The sequence below is a fragment of the Pelodiscus sinensis genome, chromosome 12 (assembly GCF_052426305.1).
Source record: "Pelodiscus sinensis isolate ZL-2025 chromosome 12, ASM5242630v1, whole genome shotgun sequence".
In the NCBI taxonomy this organism is placed as follows: Eukaryota; Metazoa; Chordata; order Testudines; family Trionychidae; genus Pelodiscus; species Pelodiscus sinensis.
Window position 1 is genome coordinate 45,269,019 of NC_143063.1, and position 23,901 is coordinate 45,292,919.

Below are 23,901 nucleotides of genomic sequence, written 5' to 3' on the forward strand. Positions count from 1 at the left end.
GTGGGTCTCCCATGCAGTATTGGGGGGGGGGGGCTTTTTGAAGCCAAGACATGAGAAGAAAACCTGGTCTCCTTATTACCTGCTCCTGCAAACTCCAGATCCAACTCACTTCATCTGTACAATGGAGGGACTAAACTAGGCGTGCGTGTACTAGGCTGTTCTGAGCCTGCGATCAGACAGGAGACCACTTTATGGAGGTTGAAGAGTTAGTCACCCTGCCAGAGCTCATGCTGGTTGTGATCTCGGTTAGGCTTGGTAGAATGCAGGTAGGTTCGTTTATTGTTTGCAAGGTGCTCTTTCTAAGCAAGCATGTTTTATTCTTAAGGTGAAAGCAATACTGAGGAAACATTACAACGTGGTACTTTACCATTGTAGGCAATGACTGTTATTAGCCTCTGAAGAGACAGCAGAAGAAGCCTGCTTAGGCAGCCTGGCCTTTACTGGGGACCTCAGGGAACTGACCGGCCCAGAAATGCTCTAATCATAAGGGAAATAGACACGTGTCTCTACCCAAGACAGTCAACGGCCAGGTAGCTGGAAACCTGGAGCTAAGTGCCTTTGCTGGACCGTAAAGGGAGAACACAGGTACAATTGCCCTCAGATCCCATTCCTGGAATTGACACTAATTGTTCTGCCCCTGCAAAAAAGCTGCAGTTCCCTTCGCTAATACTTGCACACGGTTTTCCTTCTGGGCTTGTACAGCAGCAAGCTAGGCCGTGACCAGGGCTCTTAGGCACCATAGTCCCTCAACTAATAAAGAATTGACTTTAGCATGGTAATAAAAATGTGCACGTACAACTCAAGGGCAAAACTCAGAGGCTCACTTCAAACTGTTTGGTCCTTAAACTAGAATCCCTGCCAATGACTATAAACTTAGTGACTATCCAGTCCTATAGCAGGAAACATCTATAGGAGGAAGTGAGGTTGAAATCATTTCAGGAGGCGCTGGAAGGGTCTAGATTACAGAATCAACTCCTTAGAACGGGAGGGGCAGAGCACGGACTTCGCAGTCTACGATCGTCGATCGTTAACCCCCCTCTCACAGCGTTAAACCCCAAAAGAATGCAACAGTCAGCACCCTGCCCCATGGAAGGGAAACTGGCTCTCAGGTACCACAGCCATTCAGACATTAAAGAACAGAGATAAAACGAGATACAAAATAGAGCACTTTATTTGCAAGATGCACATTACAAAATCATTTAAAAACAGGCATAAAATAAATACTTAGCCTAGCAGAAAGAGACACACACAGTTTTGTTTGTGGGCTTTCAGTTGTAAGGCACTCGGCCCCATGGCTTAAAAATTCATATTCCCTAGTTGCACATGCACAGAAAGCATGAGGATGCGTGTTAGTCAGGACATGCACACACATCGTGGCAGGCACCCATACCTTGCGCGCGCGCGCACACACACACACACACACACACACACACACACACACACACACACACACACACACACACACACACACAGGTCAGGCACATGCATTTTTGAGGCCAAAGCTGGCTAAACATTAACATTTCACTACAAACTTGAAATCTATATTTTGCATTTCCATATATAAAAAAAAACCTATGTCTTTGGCTAAGACACTTAAAATGAGTTTCCTGCATTCGATATTTACAAATAATTTGGGATTTATTTCCAAATAGCAAAATACTTCCATCTACAAAAAACCCCAAATACCCTCAATATAAAAGCAAACAAAAAGTTACTTCAGGAGTGGGTCCTTTGGAAGCTAAAGGATATTGACTTTAAAACATTTCCGTGGTCTTCTACCATCAAGCGGTATTGCAAATTCCGTTTGGAAGTCAGGGGGAGGACCTGATCTCAGGTCCTGATTCCAGTAGGTTTGACCATTTTAAATTTTCACAGGATTCAGTTCTTTCCAAGAGGTTGTCAAAAGAGGATGCAACTGCAGCAGCAGGCCCTCAGCAGCTGTCAGTCATCCTAGCTCCATGGACTACAACTGAGCTGAGGATCTGACTGCCAGGAGGGTCCCAGACCCTTAGAAGAGGTGGTCTTTGACAGCCTCAATGCACTTTGGTAGCATTACTGACTTTTCTAGTCATTCTCCGACAACACTCAAGAAACTTCCCTCCTCTGGTGGAGGAGGAAGACAAAGAATGGCACAAAAGCCATCCATATCAATAAAATGTAGCCAGAATTGTACATTCTGGTCTAGCTCCTTTGCTCCCAAGTTCCGATTGCTGTGTTAATTATAAACAAAGAACAGCCACGCGCCTCTAGATTCTATGTCAGAATGTTTTCCACGGAGGAATTCAAACAGTGCTGGGGGCCAACAAAGGTCTAAATTAATCCCACCGTTATTTGTTTTAAAAAGCACTCAGACAGTGATCTGTTGATTTTCTCTAAACAGAGGTCTTTGGTGTAAAGGGTAGTTATCTGGGAAGAGCCTGAGTACTTGGTCATGCTGGATGTCGTCGGCTATCGGAAGCATGGGGCTGTTGCTGTAGTTCTTTGCTGCCTCTTCCACAAGCTGTCTAACCCACAGCTGCTCAACCTATGGGAGAAGGAAAGACCGTTGAGATGTTTAACGAAGAGGAGGACAAGACAGATATCTTCCCCCAACTCCCCATAATCACCACTTCACTAAACACATGAGGGGGGATATGCAAAATGCTGTCAGTACAATAGATTAGATACCACAAGGAAAACTTCAAGAGAAATTGGGGGAAGAGCGGGGCTGTGTCTACACTGGGCCACTTATTCCGGAAAATCAGCCGCTTTTCCGGAATAAGCTGCGAGCTGTCTACACTGGCCCTTGAATTTCCAGAAAAGCAACGATGCTCTACTGTACAAAATCAGCCGCTATTCCGGAAAAACTATTCTGCTCCTGCTTGGGCATAAGTCCTTATTCCAGAACACTGTTCTGGAAAAGGGCCAGTGTAGACAGCCCAGTAGTCTTTTCCGGAAAAAAGCCCTGATCGCGAAAATGACAATCAGGGCTCTTTTCCGGAAAAGCGCGTCTACATTGGCCACAGATGCTTTTCCGGAAAAAGGGCTTTTCCGGAAAAGCAGCCTGCCAATGTAGACGCTCTTTTTCCGGAAATACTTATAACGAAAACTATTCTGTTTTAAGCATTTCCGGAAATTCATGCCAGTGTAGACACAGCCGGGAAGTACAGTCTTGTGCTTAAGATACTGGTCTCGGATTCAGTTCCTGTGTGGCTTTGAGCAAGTTGCCTCATTTGACCCCCCTCTTTCCCCAAGTTAATGGGGAATGGCTGTCTATATCTCTAGTGCCTCACACTCCAGGGTTCTAATCTGGAAAGGGCAGCAGAGAGCCATTTAAATTCGCACCCCCTAGCTGGGGCTCTTCCTCTCCTCTCAAGTGCCCTGCCTGACCTGCAGCCTGCCCCATAAGTCCCTACACCCAGCCCTTCCAAATCGGAGTTTTTCCTACTACTTCTTCCCTATTCTTTGTGCTGTCAGATTTTACATGCAAACTCTCCACTGCACTCCAGTTCATTTACCCCTGTGCTTGCTTCTCAGCATAAATTCTAATCCTGCTGGTAACCACACAACCAATTGCAAATGATTTATTTGACAGTTGCCTGGAAAGGAGGAGTGGGAGGTTAGAAAAAGGTCACCAGGCTCAAGAGCATGATCCCTAGCATAGTTAAGCCTCTTGCTAAATACAAAGGGGGAGAGGGGCAGGACACAGAGAAGGGAGGGAAATACATCTCCTCCTAATTTAGGGCCAGATTTTTAAACCAGACAGAGTCTGTGCAGTTTGGTGCTTCATTTGCTCATTAATGAGATTACATGGGCCATTTGGGGATTGGTGTGTGCAAATGAAGAAAATTAAGGGGCTGCTGGATGTCTAACGGCTGATTTGTGCAAGCAAATACTCGTTTGACACGTGCAGGTGATGTAAACTAGTTATTGCATGCTGCCCAGTGCTTCGGAGGTTGGAACCATCCGATTCTGAACGTTAAGAGACAGACACCGGATAGTCTTGGGGCTGTGTTGGAATGGCGGGAGAACGAAGAAGGAGCTCGAGCGACGGCTATTCCTTGAGAACGTGCCTCACCTGTACGAGGATTAATTTACAGCGTAAAGGGAGTGTGTCGGGAAACTCTTCACCAAAGCACAGCAGGACTTTGCTCTCGGGGAAACGGCCTTGGTTACTGTAGAACTGGTGCAGCTCTAAAACAGGAGAAACACAAGAGGGTCGGAAAGGACGGACACAACCAACTGCAGCGAGACCTTAGCACACAGCTCGCGGGGAGCGTATTCACCTGCGGGGCGGACTGCGTACACACACCTCTGCAGCAGGTGTTGTACGCCAATCCACACGAGTGCCTGCAGACAATGCTGCACGCACGTTCCGCCCAAGGTAGCTAGCTTGTATTGAGAGAGAAAATTAGAGGGGCTTTAAAAATCTCATTGCAGGAAATTCTCGTTCAAGATCTGTCTGTACAAGTGACGGGGAGGAAGGGATGGATCCTGTCAGGCTACGGTACCAGCTGGACTGCTTCAGTAGCCAATTCGACTGGAGACTTGACAGCCTGGGCTCAGAGCCTTCTGCTTCGGAGTCTATAACAAGCACATCCAACAGCGCTTCTCAAACTGTGGGGCAGCATCCCAAAGCGGGTCGCAACCAGTGTTCCCTCTAATTTTTTTTTCCATCCATGTGCAGAATAAATTTATTTTGTGCACTGAGACGTGCCGATGTGCACCACCAATAGAAACATAGGCTGCCGGCTGTGGGCGCTCTGCTGATCAACTGGGCAGCACCTGAATCTCCTGGGTGGCCATCCAAGCACCCAGATTACAGGGAACTCTGGTGGTCACTGCATTTCAATGGGATCGCTGGGGCTGACTTAGATTTGCTGGGTTCCGGGGCTGCAGTCTGAGCCGCTCCGCCCAGGGGTGTGGCCAAACCACATGGGGTTCACCCTGGACGGCAGGGCTCAGGTTGCAGAGCCCCTGCCTGGGGCTGAAGTCCTTAAGCATCAGCTCCCCTCCCCCACTCAGAAGTGGGGCTTGAGCTACACCCCTATTGCAGGTAGTAGGGCTCAGCCTTTGGTCCCCGTCCTGGGCCCATGTGTGCCACAACTGGGTTTGTGCATGTAAAAGCCTGGGCCAGTTTCAGAGGGTAGCGAGCAGCAGAGCTGCCCAGGGCCCCATGCCACAGGATATCCTGAAAAGCTAACTTGCTTAGGTGTTGGCTTCATCCTCTCACAGCAGGCTAGGGCTTCACAGTATCTAAAGCAGGGGTGGGGAACCAGATGTGGCCCCCAGCTTGCCTAGATCTAGCCCCTAAAGCTCGGGGTCTCCCCCTCCCCCCACTTCAGGGCCATGTTAGTGAGAGTTTGGTTGCTTCTCACTTGTGAGTGGCCCCCAACTGATTTTTCTGTGGGTCAGTGACCCCCAACCCCAAAAAGGTTCCCCATCCCTGGTCTAAAGCAAGCACTGCCTAGTGGACCCCTGGGAACCTGTTTGTGGCCCCTGAGGGTTTCAGGGGGGCCCTAAGGAAGGAGGAAGGATTAACGGTCCTATCTTCCCACCTCAGGGAAGTCCACAGTTATTCCTTGTCCCCTGAGGGGAACAAATTGGCCTTGCAATAAAGCTTATGAACAGATTCAGTGTCTCATGCAGTGCTTTTAGGAATGTTATTTTGGGCTCGTTAGATTTTGAAGTTATTGATTATACCCTCGCCTGCTGTAAAACACTGCAGTGGGGTTTTTATTAGGGATGTAAGCGACCTGTCAAGTGACTACTCAACCACTCACTCCCCTCCCCCCCCCCCCCCCCGTCTTGCTGGTTCTGTATCCAAGGCAGCAAGTGGGGGAGGGGGGAAGCCAGAGCTGGTCCTGGGGGGAGCTGGTTTAAAAGCCAGTTTCCCCCCAGCATCATTTTCGCCAATTAGCGCATTACCCTCTTCTTAACATCCTTAGTTTTTATAGAATATCTCCAAGCACCACAGCTCCTAAGAAAGAAGCCACAGCATTTGCTGGATGGGATGTGGCTGTGTTGATTTTTACAAACTTTGGCAAGGACAGACAGACCACATCAGCACTTTGGGGCTGATCACTAGACATTCTGGGCCAGATCCTGATCTGGCGTAAATCAGCAGAGGGTCCCAAAATCAGCTAGGCTACTATTATGGGACTTAGGAAACTTGGGTGGAATTCTCTGCTCTGCCACAGATGTTCTGTGTGACCTTGGGTGTGTCACTTAGCTTCTCCGTGACTCAGTTCCCCGCTGCCCCACTTTACCTGGGTGCAATGAACATAAATATGTTAAAGACTGCAAGGAGCTGAAGCACAATGGGAACAGGAAGCCATGTAAGGGCCTTAAAAACAGCAGCAGATTGACACCCGCAGAGGATCTGACCCCTACCAGCGCTACAGGAAATTGAAGTCACCACCCAAAAGCAACATGACTCTGCCCATGTACAGTGCTCAGAGGACAATGGGGGGAGAGGGTCCCAGAAAAGGGTGGCTGAAGAGAGGTGGGAACGTTCCACAAACCTCGGGCAAACTGGCTGGAGTCGAATATTTTGACCACCTCCTCCCGGTCCAGCTTGTTGGGCCTGTCCTTGTACAGCACGTTGTTCCCGCTCCAGAAGACTCTCCCCTGGCACAGCCTCTTGATGAAAATGCCCTGCTTGTTGCTGTGCAGCAGAACCCCCCGGTCCAGGTGCCCGAAGAGCTTCTTAGTGACCTGCTTCTGGCGGTCGTTCTGGATGGTGTCGGTGGAAGGGAACCGCACGTGCTCCAGGCTATCGGGGCCATACAGCTTGTCGCCGTGGGTGGGGGGGTGGCTTATGGAAATGCGGCAGCCTTCGTGGTAAGAGGTCGTCGTTTGGCCCACCAGCTTCCCTCCGTAATAGAAACTGATCACCATCTGTGAGTAGGCTGCAGGGAGACAGGCCGGCCAATCAGAGGGTGCAGCGCGCCCCTTCCACGCTCCCCCCCCCCCCCCCCCCCCCGTGCTGTGGGAAAAGCCGCCCCATTGCACAAGAGAGCAAAGCTCCGCTGAAGCCCTTGAAATGCTGAGTCTAGCGGCAGAGCCGCAAGTGCTAAGTCAGCACCACTGTTCTCTGAGGCCAGAGCCTGTAGGACCAGGGCTGCTCCGGCTCCCACGAGGAGACCTCACTCAGCAAGTATGGTCTGTAATGGGACCAATCCCTCACCCTCTCAGACTTGTCCCTGGGAACCAATGTTCTCTAGCCTTTCCCAGCCTAGGGATGTACGGGAGTCGTCTACTAGCTGACTACTTGCTTCCCCCCCCCCCCCACTTGCTGCCTCTGTATCAGAGGCAGCAAGGGACAGCAGGGAGCAGGAGCCAGTGCTGGGGGGAGCCAGCCACCATCTCTGCGGGGTCAGGGAGGAGAGGCAGAGCCGCAGCAGTAACCCCGCTGTAATGTAGTAAGAACCGGGCGACCTGCGCATCCGGCTTCTACTACTTCTAAACTGCAGAGCCGCAGCAGGAGTAGCGAGTGCCCTCCCCCTTATCGATTAGTCGATGGAAATTCCATCGACTACCTGATTAGTTAATTAATCACAACTTAACATCCCTATTCCATCCATGTGCAGGATACATTTTTCCACATACACTGGGGCATGTGCAAATGTGCACCACCAGTAGACCCAAAAACCCAGCTGTGGGCACTCTACTAATCAGCTGGGCAGCACTGGAATCCCTCTTGAGCGCCCAGCTTACAGGGAACACTGGGGGAGGGGAGACATTTATATTTGGCAGTTGCTGCATGCTCTCTAGCATGCAACATTTTATCCTCCTGAGCGCCACCTGTCTCTCTGCAGCTGACAAGGCTACCCCGTTAGATTTACCTCCCCAGCTTTACCAGATACCCCTTGGTTTTATTTAGGCAGAACTGGCCAGCTGAACGGTTTGCAAATGGGATTACACACGGCAGCATGGTCGGCCTTGATCGCATGCACCAGGGCCTGTCTCCCTGGGAACTGGAGAAATTCATGGCTGCGTACTTTGTGCAGCAGCTGCCCAGAGGCAATATCCCAATACCCTTCCTAATCTTGAGTATTTCCTCACCCCACCCTCAGCCCCATTGAAGCCAACGGCAGGCTCAGTAAATGCTCAGATGCAGGAGCACCCGCTTTATCAACTGCCCCTTGGAAACTCTCCTCCCACTCCAAATGTCATTAGCCTGGGAACAATCACCCTGGCACAGCCTCCGTCCACGTAGCCCGCTGCACCTGCCCTTGGTGAAGAAGCTTCCGCCGAGGACAGCCATTTTACGCTGCCAAGTGGGTGAGCGGGATCCTTCCACCAACAAACTCGCTGCCCTTACGGTTTTTGTTAGACTTTGTCCCTTGGGTGCTTCGCTATCGCCGTAAGTGTTTGCACCTGTGCCAATGTTGCCCTTCCACTCACTCCTGTTCGTTATCTCCGCTACCTGCTACGTCTTGCCAAGCTAAGGACCGCAAAGGAGGCTTCATGAAGCCTTTATGCGCCTCGACCCCAATGAAGGAGGCACCCAGGGGTCAGTTTGGTCCCCAGCAGGAGTTAGAGGCTTCGCTACACGGTGCCTCTCCTGACATCAGAGCCTAGAGCACTCTGGCCCAGCTTTTGGCACTCGGAGAGGGCTGGAAGGGCTGGCACCGAGCCGGCTATGGTGGCCTCGTGCCACACGGGGACTTCCCTACCCTACCGCCAGGGAATCCCCAGCTGTCTCCTTAAGCCAACATTATGTATTGCTGGAACAGTGCAAAGGCATCTTATCGGGCAGGATCAGGCCACTGCCCTGACACATGGATCTTGGCAACTGCTTAGAAGCCTACAACCCATCGCCTGGGTGCTGAGAATGGAACAGTGGCGAATGAAGTTAGAGCATGCTCGAGCAATTAAGCCCTAAGCGGCCCTTTTCGACTGCTCTGCCATTTTTAAGGATTATTTTCTCTGTATAAACATGAGCAGGGCTACAGCAGCAGCGAAGCCAGGCACTGCCTAGACCTGCCACATGAGCGGCCGCTTCCCCAAGCCCGACTGAAAGCACGGCATGTCTCTAAGCACAGAAGCATGCAATGGAATGGGATTTCCAGTACCTGAATGCAGCTGTTCGTAGCCAGAAAACGCATTCATCAGGGGCACAGCAGCTGCAGGAGAAGAGAGAGTTATATTTTTGTGCAACGCTCCAACACAAGCACCTGGATCTCTGGTAAACTCCAACGATGCAATGGCCTGCTTGTTTTGCTGCAACGCCGTTTCCTCACAACCATGAAATTCTTCCTCTGCCCCACTTCAGGGGCTACTCTCCCTCAGACAGACAAGCAGGGACAGAGCGAGAATTCCCAACATGGGATCCTGTACGGTTTCTAGGCCAAATCTCGCTACGGTCAGCCACTGTCATTGCGAGGAGGACATGAACCTTATTCTGTAGCTCTGCGGCTTCTGTACATATGCAGAGACAGACAGAACCCTCTGAGAAACTACGGACACATGCCACCACCAAGATCATTCACCAAAAGATTCACATTGGATGTAGGATGGTATTTCAGGCCTTCTTCATAAACTTGTTCCTCAAACAAAAACAAAAAAATCCTCCACAAGCATCAAATATACAGGGAGCTATTCAAAGATCCCCAGAATTAGTTTTTGCTCTCCTGCATGTATCTTTGAGGGGTTACCCAATCAAACTAGACACTGTTCTATAAGTCCTGGATCTGTTAAAAACAGCAAGTAGTCCTGTGGCACATGAGAGACTAAAATATAGTATCAGGAGCTTTTGTGGGCAAAACCCACTTCCTCAGATGAGCTTGAGTTAAGAAAAAAAGGGGGACTCCGAGCATTTATAAATGAAAAAGAAAGGCGGGGGGGAAGAGTGTGGAATTGAGCTTCCTATGCAAATTTGACACCGTTTCCCTGGGCCTGAACAAAGACATTAATTGGATGTCCCATTATAGAACCAGCCTTCCATACATTTAACGTCTCACGGACATCAAAAAGCTAAGTATGAGACACCTCCAGCCCACTCAGTTAGCCTCATGATCACTGGCACTACAGCTGACAGGTATCCCCCCCCCCTTCTTTTTCTGTTATAAATGCTGAAAATCCCCCTTTTTTCTCCACTCAAATCATCTGAAGAAGCGGGTTTTGCCCATGAAAGCTAACAGGACTACTCATTGTTTTTAAAGTTACAGACTCAATATGTTATTAGTTTCTTACCGGAGCTTGGTTGCTGCATCCACCAATCTGGTATTGGAGGGTTTCTACAATTCTCCTGAGGTGGAGAAGGGCTTCTTTTTATTATACCAAGATATTCATCAACACAGGGGGACTGAGGAAGACAGAAATTCAATTCAATCATCCAGGCAACAAAACAGAGGACAAGCAATTTTGCCATTTCTGGCAAACCACATCATATCAATGGCAACCAATATCCTGCTGCGACAAATTGTTCTCTAAATGCCTCACTTGCCCCTGAACACGATTAAAAAAAAAAAAAAAACAAAGCGAGAGCAGCGGAGAAACTGACATTTGAACCAGTGGCAAAGCAGAAGAGTTCACCAAAGAGTGGGCCATGGATTTCATGGGCACACTGAGAGCAGAATTCTGCCCAACAATTTTCCATTGCAATAAAGGGAAAAGAAAAGCTGCAAAACTGACCCTCTGGTGAAACCTACTGACTGTTTGTCAACCCAAGATGAATTGATAGGACAAGCCACTACCGCAGATCTGTGCATTGTGTTACATGAATGAATGATACTAACGTCTGTGAAACGTGCAGATTTGTTGTTCTTGCACCAGTGATATCTAAATATAGTTCCCCTGGGCATAGGGGCTGATCATTAGAAAAATGAGATGCACAATTTCATAGATCAATGTACAATCTCTAGCCCTTCCAATCAAAGAGATCTCTTCACTTCAGCAGTTAATTACCTCTTTTATTAGGTCGTCTATGGCAGAAGGACTGCAGTCCATGTCAGTGACTTCATTCAAGCTCCCTCCATTGGCAATACCCGCTTTGCCTGGAAAGAAATAGAAGGCTTCAAAGCTCAACCAGACGCAGCATCATATGGCGTGCAGTGTTCTAACAAAGAGCCAGACTATCCAGCATGCAAGAGAAGGCTGTGGGATAGGGGGGTGACTTGCTTTGGGGAAGTTTTTTACTGTTAAAATAAAGAAGCCCAGAATCTTTCATGGGATCTTACCTCTCATGGCTAGGTTTGGGGAATTCACTTGACAACGTACCACTCTCAAGCCAGCCTGTCTTTTTAGAACCATGCAACCCCACTGAACAGGAGTCCTTACCACTCCCAGTGAAATCAACAGGAGTTTCGCCAAAGCAAGAACGGCAGGTTTCAACCCTGCAGGTTGCATGGGTGTGAATCAGACTACATCCAGAAAAGAGCCACAGTTCTGCTATGGCTGGGAACAATTTTCTTCACCTGCCTAAAGGAAACTGAGACTTGTTTCCCCTATCAAAGCACAGCTCTGCATTGTTACGGGGAACCTGGCGTGCAATTTGCATAATGCTTATAAGAAGTGCACAGAAATACAAGGCCTTCTGTGCGAATGAAGTTTACAGCGACCACGACGCTAAAGGTAGATTTCCTGACAACCAGATTTTGCATGCTTTAAAAGAAAAAAAAGCACAAACAAAACCACAAATAAAAATAAACGCAGCACAGCTAACACCAGACCGGACATCACACCAACATATGTTCTCTGCTGAACCCCTGTTACTATAATCGCTACTTTTTTTACTGTTAGGCCCTGCGAAAAGTTTTATTCTATTTCCCACAGCACGTGTACAGATTGAAACCGATTAGAAGGGGGCATCAGGACTGAATTTAAGGCCAAAACCACAACTAAACATCAGGGCTGATTCCAATCTCAGCCCAGAGGGTATGTCTACACTACCCCGCTAGTTCGAACTAGCGGGGTAATGTATGCATACCGAACGTGCAAATGAAGCCCGGGATTTGAATTTCCCGGGCTTCATTTGCATAAGCGGGGAGCCGCCATTTTTAAATCCCCGCTGGTTCGAACCCCGTGTAGCGCGTCTACACGGGGCTCGAACTAGGTAGTTCAGACTAGGTTCCTATTCCGAACTACCGGTGTACCGGTAGTTTAAATCGAACCAGCGGGGATTTAAAAATGGCGGCTCCCCGCTTATGCAAATGAAGCCCGGGAAATTCAAATCCCGGGCTTCATTTGCACGTTCGGTATGCATACATTACCCCGCTAGTTCGAACTAGCGGGGTAGTGTAGACATACCCAGAGTGACCCCGAAAGAACATCCCTGACTTAAGTGGAGTCACACTAGATTGGTGCTGGTGTAAACGGGGACAGGATCAGACCTTCTGAGCCAGACTGCCATAGAGTATTGTCAATTAATGTTACAGGCAGCACGCCCTGTTTGGTGTTTTACTCAGGGAATCGTGTCTCCTACTCGAACAGCTGTGGGATGAGGCCATGGGAAGGAGGGTAAATGCCAAACTTTCCACATGGAGTTTTCACCAGATCCTGCCAGCAGGGGCTGAGGAGCATTTGCTCTCCTTTCCCCAGGAAGAAAGGACAAGATCTTGATGGCACGGGCTACTGGCGGATCTGCACCTGCACCACTGGACACAACCTCTCTTCTCCTACAAATCCCTCCCGTGCTCCAGACGTAGGTGGCCGTTGAACGAGTCTCTCCGTTTATCGGGACACTTACATTTCTGCTCTTCCTCCGGGACGATCCTGTACACTTTGTACGGCTCAGAGATGTCCAGCTGGGACCTGTCCGTCACCTCTTCGAAGTCCGGGCTCTTGTTCAGAGCACAACGCAGCCTCGTCTTCCAAGTGGCTGGCTCGGCTTTGTCACCTTCCTTAAATTTCCCTTTGAAAACTGCCCAAGCCTAGGACAAAAGAGTAAAGTGCCCCAGAGTTGAAGAACCAGCTTATAATACGAGCTTCTGGTTTAGGGGGTTTATTCATTTCTTTTCTCGGGGTTTAGTTTTAGCAGGTTTTGAAGATTTATGCCAATGCCACAAAATCCAGGGGATTCGGGGTCCTGCCTATACAGCACTGAGTCATTTCTTGGTCATGTTCCTAGGTGGTGCCTTAATGTTGAACCATTCCAAACAGCGCCACGTTAAAGCACACTAGGGAATCTTTAGCAAGCCCCCTCAGGGTCTACACGGAGCAATACATGCGCAACGCTCTCATGCGCTGGACCAATCGTCCACGTTGCTGCTTCGTGAAGACAAGTCCTTCAATCTAAGTCACCGTGTCCAGCGTGTTACTGGCTAAAGGCCAATTTTATGGCCTTTCGCATTAGTGAAAAGCTAAAATCGGAAGCCCAAGTTTATAGCTTCGGGGCCAAATTTCACCACTGGTTGAAGGTCATTTCGTTAGGGTCTCAGTCAGAGAAGTTCCCCGTGACTTCCACCACAGATCTATCCACCTCTGTGGCCTGGTCTCGGTCACTGCAACGTCTGAGCTCCTCACAACTTTCATGGGGTTTGTCCTCCGCTACCACACGGCTGTTAGGTAGAGAAGGGCAGCTGTACCATTCTCACCGATGGGAAACTGAGGCGGGGAGCTGCACTGCTTGGATGTGCTTGGGTAAGCATGTCAGAGGTGGGAACTGAAGCCGCGTCTCCTAGGTGAAAGCCCCAACTACCATCCTTCATGCTGAGTCACAAAGTGCCCCATTCTCCAGGGCACCGCAGCTTCTGTGCCCATCGTTTAAACCCATGCAAAACGCTTCCCCCCTCGGAGTTGGTTCATGCCCAGAGGAGCATTCTACAGTCACTTTGCCCATGTGGGAATGAGCACTCAAGGCACAGAGCATGGGAGAACCTGGCCCAGGACATCAGTGAACTTGAGAGTCAGATCTTACAAAGAAGGAAGCTGTTGCAGGTTTCTATCAAGTTAAAAAAAAAAAAAAAAAGACACCCCACACCTCTTGCCTCCAAATCTGACCACAGGCCAAGATGGATGACATGCCTTCCTGGTGAGGGAGCCAGCTGCATCCTGGGGACAGCTGGGGTGTGTCTAAACTACATGGCTCCATCGATGGAGCCATTTAGATTAGGCTGATCGGCAAAGGGAAATGAAGCCACGATTTAAATAATCGCGGCTTCATTTAAATTTAAATGGCTGCCGTGCTGAGCCAACAAACAGCTGATCAGTCTGGACGCTCCCGCACCGACCTGAAAGCCCTTTATCAACCTCCCCGTTGTAAACCTCATCCTACGAGGCATAACGGGGAGGTCGATAAAGGGCTTTCATGTCGACAGAGGAGCGTCCAGACTAGCGCGCTGAGCCGACAAACAGCTGGTCAGCTGTTTGTTGGCTCAGCGCTGCAGCCATTTACATTTAAATGAAGCCGCGATTATTTAAATCGCAGCTTCATTTCCCTTTGCCGAACAAACAAATCTACATGGCTCCATCGACGGAGCCATGTAGTTTAGACATACCCCTGGTGTTGGCTCCCTCATGGTGCCTGGGACATGGGGGGCTTAAACCCACAACCCTGCCCTCCCCAGGCAAATTTTCTATCCCCTAGTCCACTCCTAGATGCACCCCTACCTCACCTCCTTACCTTCAGGGTATCCTGTATCCTGCCTTCCTAATGCAGGAGCCTGCTCCATCCCCCTGACCATTCCATAGAGGACCACCTTGCCCATAACATAACACTTTTTTTTCCAGAATTTTGCACAAAAGGGGACTCACCATTTGCCCCTGTCTAAACTTATAAGGCTAAGTGCCCTCATCATGAGGGGAAGGCGAGTGAGAGGCGGGGGAAGAGTCCTAGGCTTCGCACTCCTAAATAGGTGTGTCCCAAGCCTAAACTACACTAACCAGTCTTCTGTGCACTCAATAGAAGGTCTGATTGCCAAAAAGACACATTTGCAATCAACAGAACTGTGCTGAGCTCAGCATAATAGCAATCACTTTGGGGTTTTTTAATTGCTGACGCATAGCAGATGCCCAGCCGTGCATTCATTCTTGGAAACCACTCTATTAAGTGCTTAGCTATCCCTCAAGGCTTCAATGTCACTGCAGGGGAGGCAGTGTTGCCAAGTAGGGATGTAAGCAACTAGTCGCTTTCCCTCCCTTACTGCCTCTATCACAGAGAGGTAGCAAAGGGTGAGGGGCAGGAAAAGCCAGTTTCCCCCCCAGTACCATCTCCGTGGGGGGAAGGGGAACTGGGCGTGAGCCAGGACAGCTGATTCCCGGCTCTCACACGGTCCCCCTTTTAAATGTATTAAGAGCCTGGCAGCTCTTAATACACTTAAAAGGCAGAGCCGCAGCAGGGTTAGCTCCCAGGGCTTGGAGCTAACCCCGCTGCCGGTCTGTAGTCTCCGACGTCCCCATTATAGAGTAATCGAGTAGTCGATGAAATTCCATCGACAACTCAATTAGTCGATAAAATGCAATTTAACATCCTTATTGCCAAGCTGATACAGCCCAGAAGTAAGACTCAGGAGACGTGGTTTCAATTCTCTGCCTGGCTCCTGGCCTGCTGGGTAACCTTGGACAGTCACTTCCCTGCTCTGTGCCTCGATTTCCCCATCTGTGCAATAGGGCTATTGATACCGGCTTCCTTTATGAACCACTTTGAGATCTACTGACCCTTAGAAGAGCTAGCATATTATGGTTACAGTATAGTGAAAACTTCTATTTAGGGACATTTGAAACAGCTTATCAGCATGGTGTCTCAATATAACGGGCACCTCTTAATATTGTTTTCCAATTTAGATTAGCAGGTTTGATCCCTTTGGAACAGTTTTGTAGTGCCATAAAAATATTCCTTTAGGCTTTGGTTTTGCCGAGACTTGACTGAAATCAATGGGACCTTAGGCAGCAAATACAGCTGTCCATATCCACAAGCGTCTGCAGGATGGGGGCTGTAACCTTGTTTATAAATAAATGTCTATGGTATCTACTCAGAATAAAAACCAGAAAAAGATTTGCTAGTACCACCACTGTCATCCAAATCAGTATCTTAGAGCTCTGAGTTGAACTCCTCCTGAAAAGTTGGAGGCCCTAATTCACTGGCTCCTGTACCTTACATGGGTGCACTCTCAGTGCATTCAGCAGTCCTACGCTGATGGGTCTGAGCCAGATCTGGCCTATGGTCGGGAGCCACCAAGCTGTAGGTGATTTCATCTCCGAACAGAAGCAGATCGTAGCAAATCCCAATTTTCCATCAGAAAACAATTTTCATGGATGCTCAGCAGGGCTGAAGTCAAATTAAGTTACGCAACTTATGTATAACTGAAGTCGAAATAGCTTATTTTAGCTTTTGGTGCAGTCTACACAGCAGGAAGTAGAAGGAAAAGCACTCTTCCTCCGACTTCCCTTACTCCTCGTGGAACCAGAGTTACCAGGAGTCGGAGTAAGAATCTCTCCAGCTCGCCATTATTTTGAAATAAAAGCTTGTAGTGTAAACCACTGTTTCTCAAGTAGTGGGACGAGTACCCTTAGGGGTACTTGAGAGAAGTCTGGGGAGGAGGGGGTACGTCAACACAACTGAAATTTGGAGAAAACTGAATTTTGTTTTAAGTTTTATGGTGCTTTATTATTTTTGTACTTTTTACACCCAACAATTTCATCGCCTGCCCACAATTAAGTTGTTTAAACAAATGTGTTGCAATGGTAGAAAAAAAATTGTGTGTATCTGAAAACTAGGTACCAGGGATCCTTTTTTTTTTTTTTTTTTTTTTTGAAAAAGGGGTACTTTTAAAACAAAAAAAAACAAAACAAAAACAAAAAAAAGGTTAAGAAACACTGGTGTAGACATGCGCTGTGTTATTTTGGAATAAAGTCGGTTACTCTGAAATAACGCTGCTATGCAGGCATGCCCTTAGGAACAGGGAGGAGATGTACTATTCATGTCCGGTTTACTTCATTTTAAGAGGATTGCAGCTCTAGGCAATTCTCACTGAAAAAAGAAAAATCATGCAAGGGTGGAAAGCTGTTCTGCTGCCAAAAATAGGAGCAGGCTGAGCACTTTCTGCAAAGTCAGTGGGAGTGAAGGGCACTTGGCCACTCCAAAGCCTCGAGAATCAGAGCCAGGGTAATGCTGCTCAGGCAGGAAGGGGGGGGTGCCCAATAGGCTTGCAATGGAAGACTACGTCACGGTGCACGAGCCATGTTAAACAAAATGTACGGTCTTTCCTACCTTGAAGATGGAAGCATCCACCTCCTGGTTGTAATCCTGTTTCCCAGCATGTTTCCATGGGATACGGAACATGCTTTTCTCTTCATTTTCCCAGATCAGACCTGGGTACATCCCACTGTCAATCTGTTCAATCAGCCATTGCCTGAGGCGTCTCCCACCGTTCCGGTCACACATCCTGCAAGTAAAATTCGTAGGATCCGTTAAATGCCTCCAAACAACCCCACACAGAAACCAAGTGTCACTGGTCACAAAGTTCTGTGCAGTTCACAAAAATCAGGAGTCAGCAACTATCAGAGGGGGGTTAAACTAGAAGCACTATTGGCCAGGGCCAGTTTCTTTTCTGTCTTTCACATGCTCAGTACTTAACAGACAATACACAGCGATGTCAAAATGTTAAAATTATTGTGTACACACAACCAGTGCCAAAACTATTAAATACCCCAATGCTCTGTGACAGACAGACCCTTATAAAGGACTATTAGTAGTAAGGAGTCATGTTTATATAGTAAGTACCATTCAAGGATCTCAAAGCTCACTCTTATTATCCCCATTTTACAAATCAAAAAACTGAGACCCCGTAAGAGGTTAAGTGACTTGCCCAGATCATAGTGAGAATGGGTGTCAAATCATGACTAGACTCATGAACTCCCCCGCTCACACCACCAGCCATTGCTGTCCCACTGTTCACACGGTGGATTGAAACCTGCTTTTAAGGCTCTTTGGGACTAGCTTTGTGTTCTGGGTTTGTACAGCCCCCAGCACAATAGGAGCTCTGACCTGCACCTCGTCATCTCTAGCCTGATTCTGGCCTGCATATTTATACCTGCCCCTGGAAATTTCCACTACATGCATCTGACGAAGTGGGTCTTTGCCCACGAAAGCTTATGCTCCAATACTTCGGTTAGTTTAGAAGGTGCCACAGGACTCCTTGCCACTTTTGCAGATTCAGACTAACACGGCTACCCCTCTGATACTCGACACCAATTTCAGTGGAAACCATCCAGCGGCTTGACCTGCCATCTGCATTAGGGATGTAATAGTGCAACTGTTTAAATGGTTAATCATAAGCATGAGCTTATTGGTTACTGTAATGGTTACACACCAGCTCCCAGCGCCGTTCCTGGGAGCCAACTGCCACTCCGGGCTGCTGTTTCCATATCAGAGCCGGAAGCATGGGGCAGTAGCCAGCTCCCCAGGAGCAGAGCTGCACGCTTCCAGCACACAGTGGCTCCTACGGACCCAGCTGCTGCCCGGCCCTGCAGTATAAAGCTTATACCAGTTGCTGATCCTGATGCCCCTCCTAGGGAGCGGACTACATTGCAGGCTCTGCAGTAAAAGCTTTATACTGCAGCACTCACCACGTGGAACCACTAAGACTTAACGGTTACCTGGTCACCTAGTTAACCGCTTTTTGACATCCCTAGTCTGCATCTGTTTGTAAATTAGGGAAAGTAGAACGCACAGAAATTAATAGAACAGACATTTCCGAGAAGGAACATTTTTAGCCAGAGTGAATCAGATCTGTTCAATACTTCCATGGCAGTGTCCCTCTTGGAAAATAACTTCCTATCCCACCTGCATAGAGCATCCTTCCTTCTCTCCCCCCCGCTCCCCCACAAGTGCATCTTCACACAGTCTACCCACAGTGAAGCAGGCCTTGGCGGATGCCATGAAAAGGCTGCTTTATACAACAGCATCTTCTTTATAATTCAGCTGCCCATCACAAGAACCACAACAGCTGGAAATACCAGATAGGGCTGAGCACCTGTCAAGCCAACACAACACTTGTCTTGACAACGTTTCAGTGTTCGAGACGACTTCCCCGTTATTTCTGATGTGGGAAATGTGTCTCTGTGTTGGATGACTGCCTATTAGCAAGCTAATCAAGATGAAAGCTACCCAACGAACTGATTGAAACTCTCAGGACACTACAGAAAAGAAGCCTCATTTGAATCAGTGTAGCCACAGTAACAAGCAACAACAACAAAACACACACACACTGTATTGGTTGGTTCCCTCGGATTATTACAATTTCTTCAATCAGCCAGATCCTGAGTTGGTGTAAGTTGATGCAATTCCACTGACTTCAATGGAGCAACATCTGCTTTCCCCAGAGGCAGATCTTACAAATTACATGATGTTTGGATTGCCTACCACAGTGGTTCCCAAAATTTTTGGCATCACATCCCCTTTTTGATTTTTGAGAAACCCTCTCATGCCCCAAAAAATATAGCAGCAAAACTTGTTGAGGAAAAAAAAAAGTGCCCCTTTAAGAGCAGAGCAGGCATTGCCCTTTTGAAGTCTTTCCGGGACACTCCATCCTCCCCCCGCCACAGCCAGCCTGAGCTGCATGGACCAGACTTTCTTGAGGGGCAATTGATGGGCAGGGGAGGAGGGAGAGTTTCGGTCACCTCACCCCCCCTAGAATTTCTTCAGTTCCCCCTCCCCCCCGCCCCGGGGGGCACGCCCCCAGTTTGGGAACCTATGGCCTACCAGAACTAGAGATTATGGGTCCTGATGCTACGGCCACTTACATCCAGTGAAGCGCCAGTTACTATTCCTGCTCTAACCTTGTGTGAGAGAATAAAGCCCACCGAGTTTGCATTAAAGTCTATGTAGTAAATCGCTATGCTCTAATGGTTGGCATTTCTTGGAATACGAGGTTTCTGTTCTTGCTCCCCACCCAACATTACTACCTATCACTGGTATGTGGGCTGAGCAAGAAATGCAGGACTAAGCTATTAGCGCATACACAAATGAACTAGAATAAAATGCAGTTAGCATTTCAGAGCATCATCTAATTATAGTGCATTCAGTATCACTACAGTTAGAAACCAAGAATTTCCCCTAGTCACTGTGCCTCTTGTTATAGCTCAGCCGTCTTAATCTGCATCATGCTGAAAGAGCCGGAGTTTTCTGCCTCCATCTAATTTTATTCCACTTTGGCTTTATATCCATTTGGCTAGGTTTTAGGACCTAATCCTTTCGCAGACAATTAGCACTGTCGCTTTCAGCGAGATGACTCGTGAGCAAGTCCTGCAGGATCGGGGCCTTAGTTGCAAGAGAACAGGTGGTTACATTACTTCAGTTTCCCAAGCAATTTTTGCACAACACAAAATGAAGGGGAGGGGGGTAATTTTAAAGCATTAAGCAAGCAGGGCATTGGCATGCTGGTAGTGAGCACCTGTATACACATACCGAACCGAGTTTAACAAGAATTGTGTTCCATAGTAGCCCACAACTGAAATCAACAGGAATTGTGAATGCTGTTCCAAGGAACTCTGTCCCCGCTTTATACATGGATAATCTACCTTCCAGACATGGGTTTTAGATGGGTTTTGTGGACCAGGTTCCTTCATAGGTGGAACTACGAGTGCAGCATCGCCTGTCCAAAAGTAGTTTCCATTATATACAGGGGGTAATAGTTTGGTTCAATGGTTCTCAGCTTCCCCACTATACAAATTGTTCCAGCACCTCTGAGCAACACGTGTCAGAGGGGTAGCCGTGTTGGTCTGAATCTTCAAAAGCGACGAGGAGTCCTGTGGCACCTTATAAGACCTACAGATTTATTGGAGCATAAGCTTTCATGGGCAAAAGCTTTGTCAGGAATTTCCACTACATGCATCTGACGAAGTGAGTCTTTGCCCACGAAAGCTTAAGCTCCAATAAATCTGTTAGTCTATAAGGTGCCTCGTCGCTCTGAGCAACAGGTTATTCCATTGGCCAAGTCCTCACGCTCGGGACACTGTGCAAAAATTCAGGGAACAGATTCAAAGCCATGACAATATCAATGGAAGCATGGTCTTAATTTTGCAGCTGCATGCTACTGACTACAAAGGACTTGCATACTTAAGGGGGAACCACCGTCAGACAGCAGGTTCAGAGAATGATCATCCAAACCAATGTTTGCACTATCTGGCTGGTTCTTTTTGATGATATCACATTGTGTAACATCTCCTAGAGGTGGGAGGCCCCAGGGACTTCATTGCCAGAAATAAATATGTGATGTGAATTATCCTAACCCTTCCTCTAACTTCCCCCACCCACCATGCTTCCTGATTTCAACGACTCATTTTTTCCAGTTGTTTAAAGGTGTGTTTAATCCTGTCGGACACAAGTTTTAATCCTGTAGGCATCTCAAGTTTCTTTTTGAAGAGGAGCTGCAGATCATGATTTAGCGAGTCTACCAGCATTTTCCTCCCTGGCGTCTGCACCACACCAGAGATAGATGCAGCCTTAACAGCACAACGGCTCAAACAACTGGTCAGGTTTCAGTGTTGCTTCCCCTTTTAGATGCAAAGTTAGTGTCCAAAAGAAATGGCTTTTTTTTCCAACCCATTCCAATTCCTGTTTTGCAGCAGGCCCTAAACAGTTTCGTCGTTAGGAAGTTCGCAGCAAAGTCCAAGACCACCTAAATTATGGTTTGTTGGCTTGTTCCTCGGAAAGAGGATCCATAGTAACATTAAAGACAAACCACATCAACTATCAAAGAGATCATATGTACTGTACTCAATTTTCTTCCATCTCTGAATTAGTGATATTTAGGCAAATTCTTCTATTTGAAAATAAACTGTTAGTGCTTCAAATGGCCTTTTGTACATTTTTATTAGAGACCAATGGTACTAATGTGACAAGGTGCCAAGTGACTTTTTGCTTAAGTAAACTACGGTCCAATTTAACCAACACCATCAGGGAAATACCCAGTTAAAAGTAATAACTCTCCTTTAATGCAACTCATTGTTTATAAACGTTATACTCCATAGTATCTCAGATTCCGTGGCACCTTGGCTTGGCTTCCACATCATGCAAACTCTGAATGACTGGTATTTTGAGTACGAATGTTGTAACAGTTAGATGGGATTTAACAGAAGGGGGCTAGGGGCATTTCCAGCCACAGACTGATTAGCTCCATTTTGCAAGGAATATCCAAAGACTGCGTGCACACATGTTCAAAAGGCAATGCCATTCCTGTGTCATTTAGCCCAAATCTTGAACACCACAGTGCTCTGGCTTTATTATCCCAGAGCCAAAAAGTGGCCACCATACCTATAGTCTCACTGAAGAAAGAAGAAATCTGCTCCATTTGCTCATCTTTAATATGGTTTTGGGCCAAGGGCTGCTAACACTACTTGCTCACTATTTATTCAGTCCAAGTTTAAAGTTACCAAGAGTTCTGTCTAACTAGAAGATGTGCAGAATAGACCCCACACACAATCAGCATCTAACCTAAATGTTCCTATTTTGTGTTCCAGTGGGGTTCATAATAGTACACTTAGAATATGAAGGCTTTCGTGTACTGCTTAGAGAACAGGAGACAATAAGACAGCGATCAAAAGAACACAAGAAAGGCCATACTGGATCAAACCAACAGTCCATCTAACCCAGTATCCATCCACCTTCCCCTCCCCCTGCCAGTTATTCCTTTAATTAGTTAACCAATTAAATGCTTTAAGTTAACAGAGAGCTTTAGAATACTAGGACTGGAAGAAACCTCAAGAAGTCCCATCTAGTCCAGTCCTCAGCATTCATGGCAGGACCAAGTGCCATGTAGACCATCCCTGACACAAGTTTGTCTTACCTGCTCTTAAATATCTCCAGGGATGGAGATTCCACAACCTCCCTAAGCAACTTATTCCAGTGTTTAATCACCCTAACAAGAAGTTTTTCCTAACATCCAACCTAACCCCGCTTTGCTGCAATTTGAGCCTGCTGCTTCTTGTCCTAGCATTGCTTTTCCTCCAGCCTGAACTTTATGCTGGACAAGGGCAAAACTTCCTCTCTTACCACACAAGCTAGAAGAAAATACAGGACTATGTAGCACTTTGAAGACTAACAAGATGGTTTATTAGATGATGAGCTTTCGTGGGCCAGACCCACTTCCTCAGATCAAATAGTGGAAGAAAATTGTCACAACCATATATACCAAAGGATACAATTAAAAAAAATGAACACATATGAAAAGGACAAATCACATTTCAGAACAGAAGAGGGGTGCGGGGGAAGCTACACCAGACTAACACGGCTACATTTCTATCACTATTCTTCACACAAGCTAGCAAATGCTCCCAGACACCAGTGTTTCAGCCAAATGTAGTTCAGATGACTTTTTTTAAATAGAAGAGAGAACATACATGGAAAACATTAGCAACTATCCTTCTCCACAGCATCAGTGAGGAACCACTGATAATATGTATTAACAACACAGTAGGGGGGTTGTTTTTAATAAATTAGGGTCCTGTGCCTTACGCTCCCCATTTGTAATGGTCATTTCTGATTCCTGCCTGGAGCGAACGCCCTGCTTTCATTTAGTTAGGTGAAAATGAAATAGCATCATAAGGCATGGCCCGCGTGAGGCACCTCCAAAGTGAAAGCTCACCTGCAAAACGTGCAGCCTCCAAAGCTCCTCTTCCAGACAAATAAAAAGCTCCTCAAATCAATGCCAAAGCGGGCCAGATTACATTTGCAAATACAAACGTTAGCCAATGCCTTTAAAAAGAAGAGATAAGGCTTAGCCAAGCTCTTGGGCGAACTCACCACCTGAAGCCTGCCTGATTACCAACTGCAGAATGCTCTGCTCGGAGAAGGAAGAGGTGAAATGCAAATACCTTTCGCGGTCTGTAGAAACGACTTGCGCCCCGGTTGCTGCACCCAGATGTGCCCAGCGGCAGCGCGCAGCTGGCTGGCTGGCTGGCTTAGGACACCGCGATCGCAGGCCAGAAAGGGCGAAAGCAAGCACTCCCCCACCCCTTCTCCTCATTTATTAAAAA

The 23,901-nt window shown here is 47.6% G+C and overlaps 1 protein-coding gene across 3 annotated transcripts; it reads right to left on the reverse strand.

The window, feature by feature from the left end:
- Positions 1–1,153: 1,153 nt before the first annotated feature.
- Positions 1,154–23,901, reverse strand: IRF8 (interferon regulatory factor 8). 3 transcript variants are annotated; one of them, XM_075939955.2, is made up of 10 exons: positions 23,740–23,867; positions 23,511–23,620; positions 17,135–17,309; positions 12,674–12,857; positions 10,894–10,982; positions 10,180–10,291; positions 9,060–9,110; positions 6,504–6,890; positions 4,058–4,173; positions 1,154–2,524 (listed from the first exon to the last, which is right to left on the reverse strand). In XM_075939955.2, the coding sequence occupies exons 3-10, from the start codon at positions 17,306–17,308 to the stop codon at positions 2,348–2,350; spliced, it is 1,290 nt and encodes a 429-aa protein (XP_075796070.1). In that variant the 5' UTR covers position 17,309; positions 23,511–23,620; positions 23,740–23,867; the 3' UTR covers positions 1,154–2,347. The 3 variants fall into 3 exon arrangements, with proteins under 3 accessions (XP_075796070.1, XP_006137424.2, XP_089637656.1); XM_006137362.5 differs by lacking the exon at positions 23,511–23,620 and having other exon boundaries at positions 23,740–23,901; XM_089781530.1 differs by lacking the exon at positions 23,740–23,867 and having other exon boundaries at positions 23,511–23,715.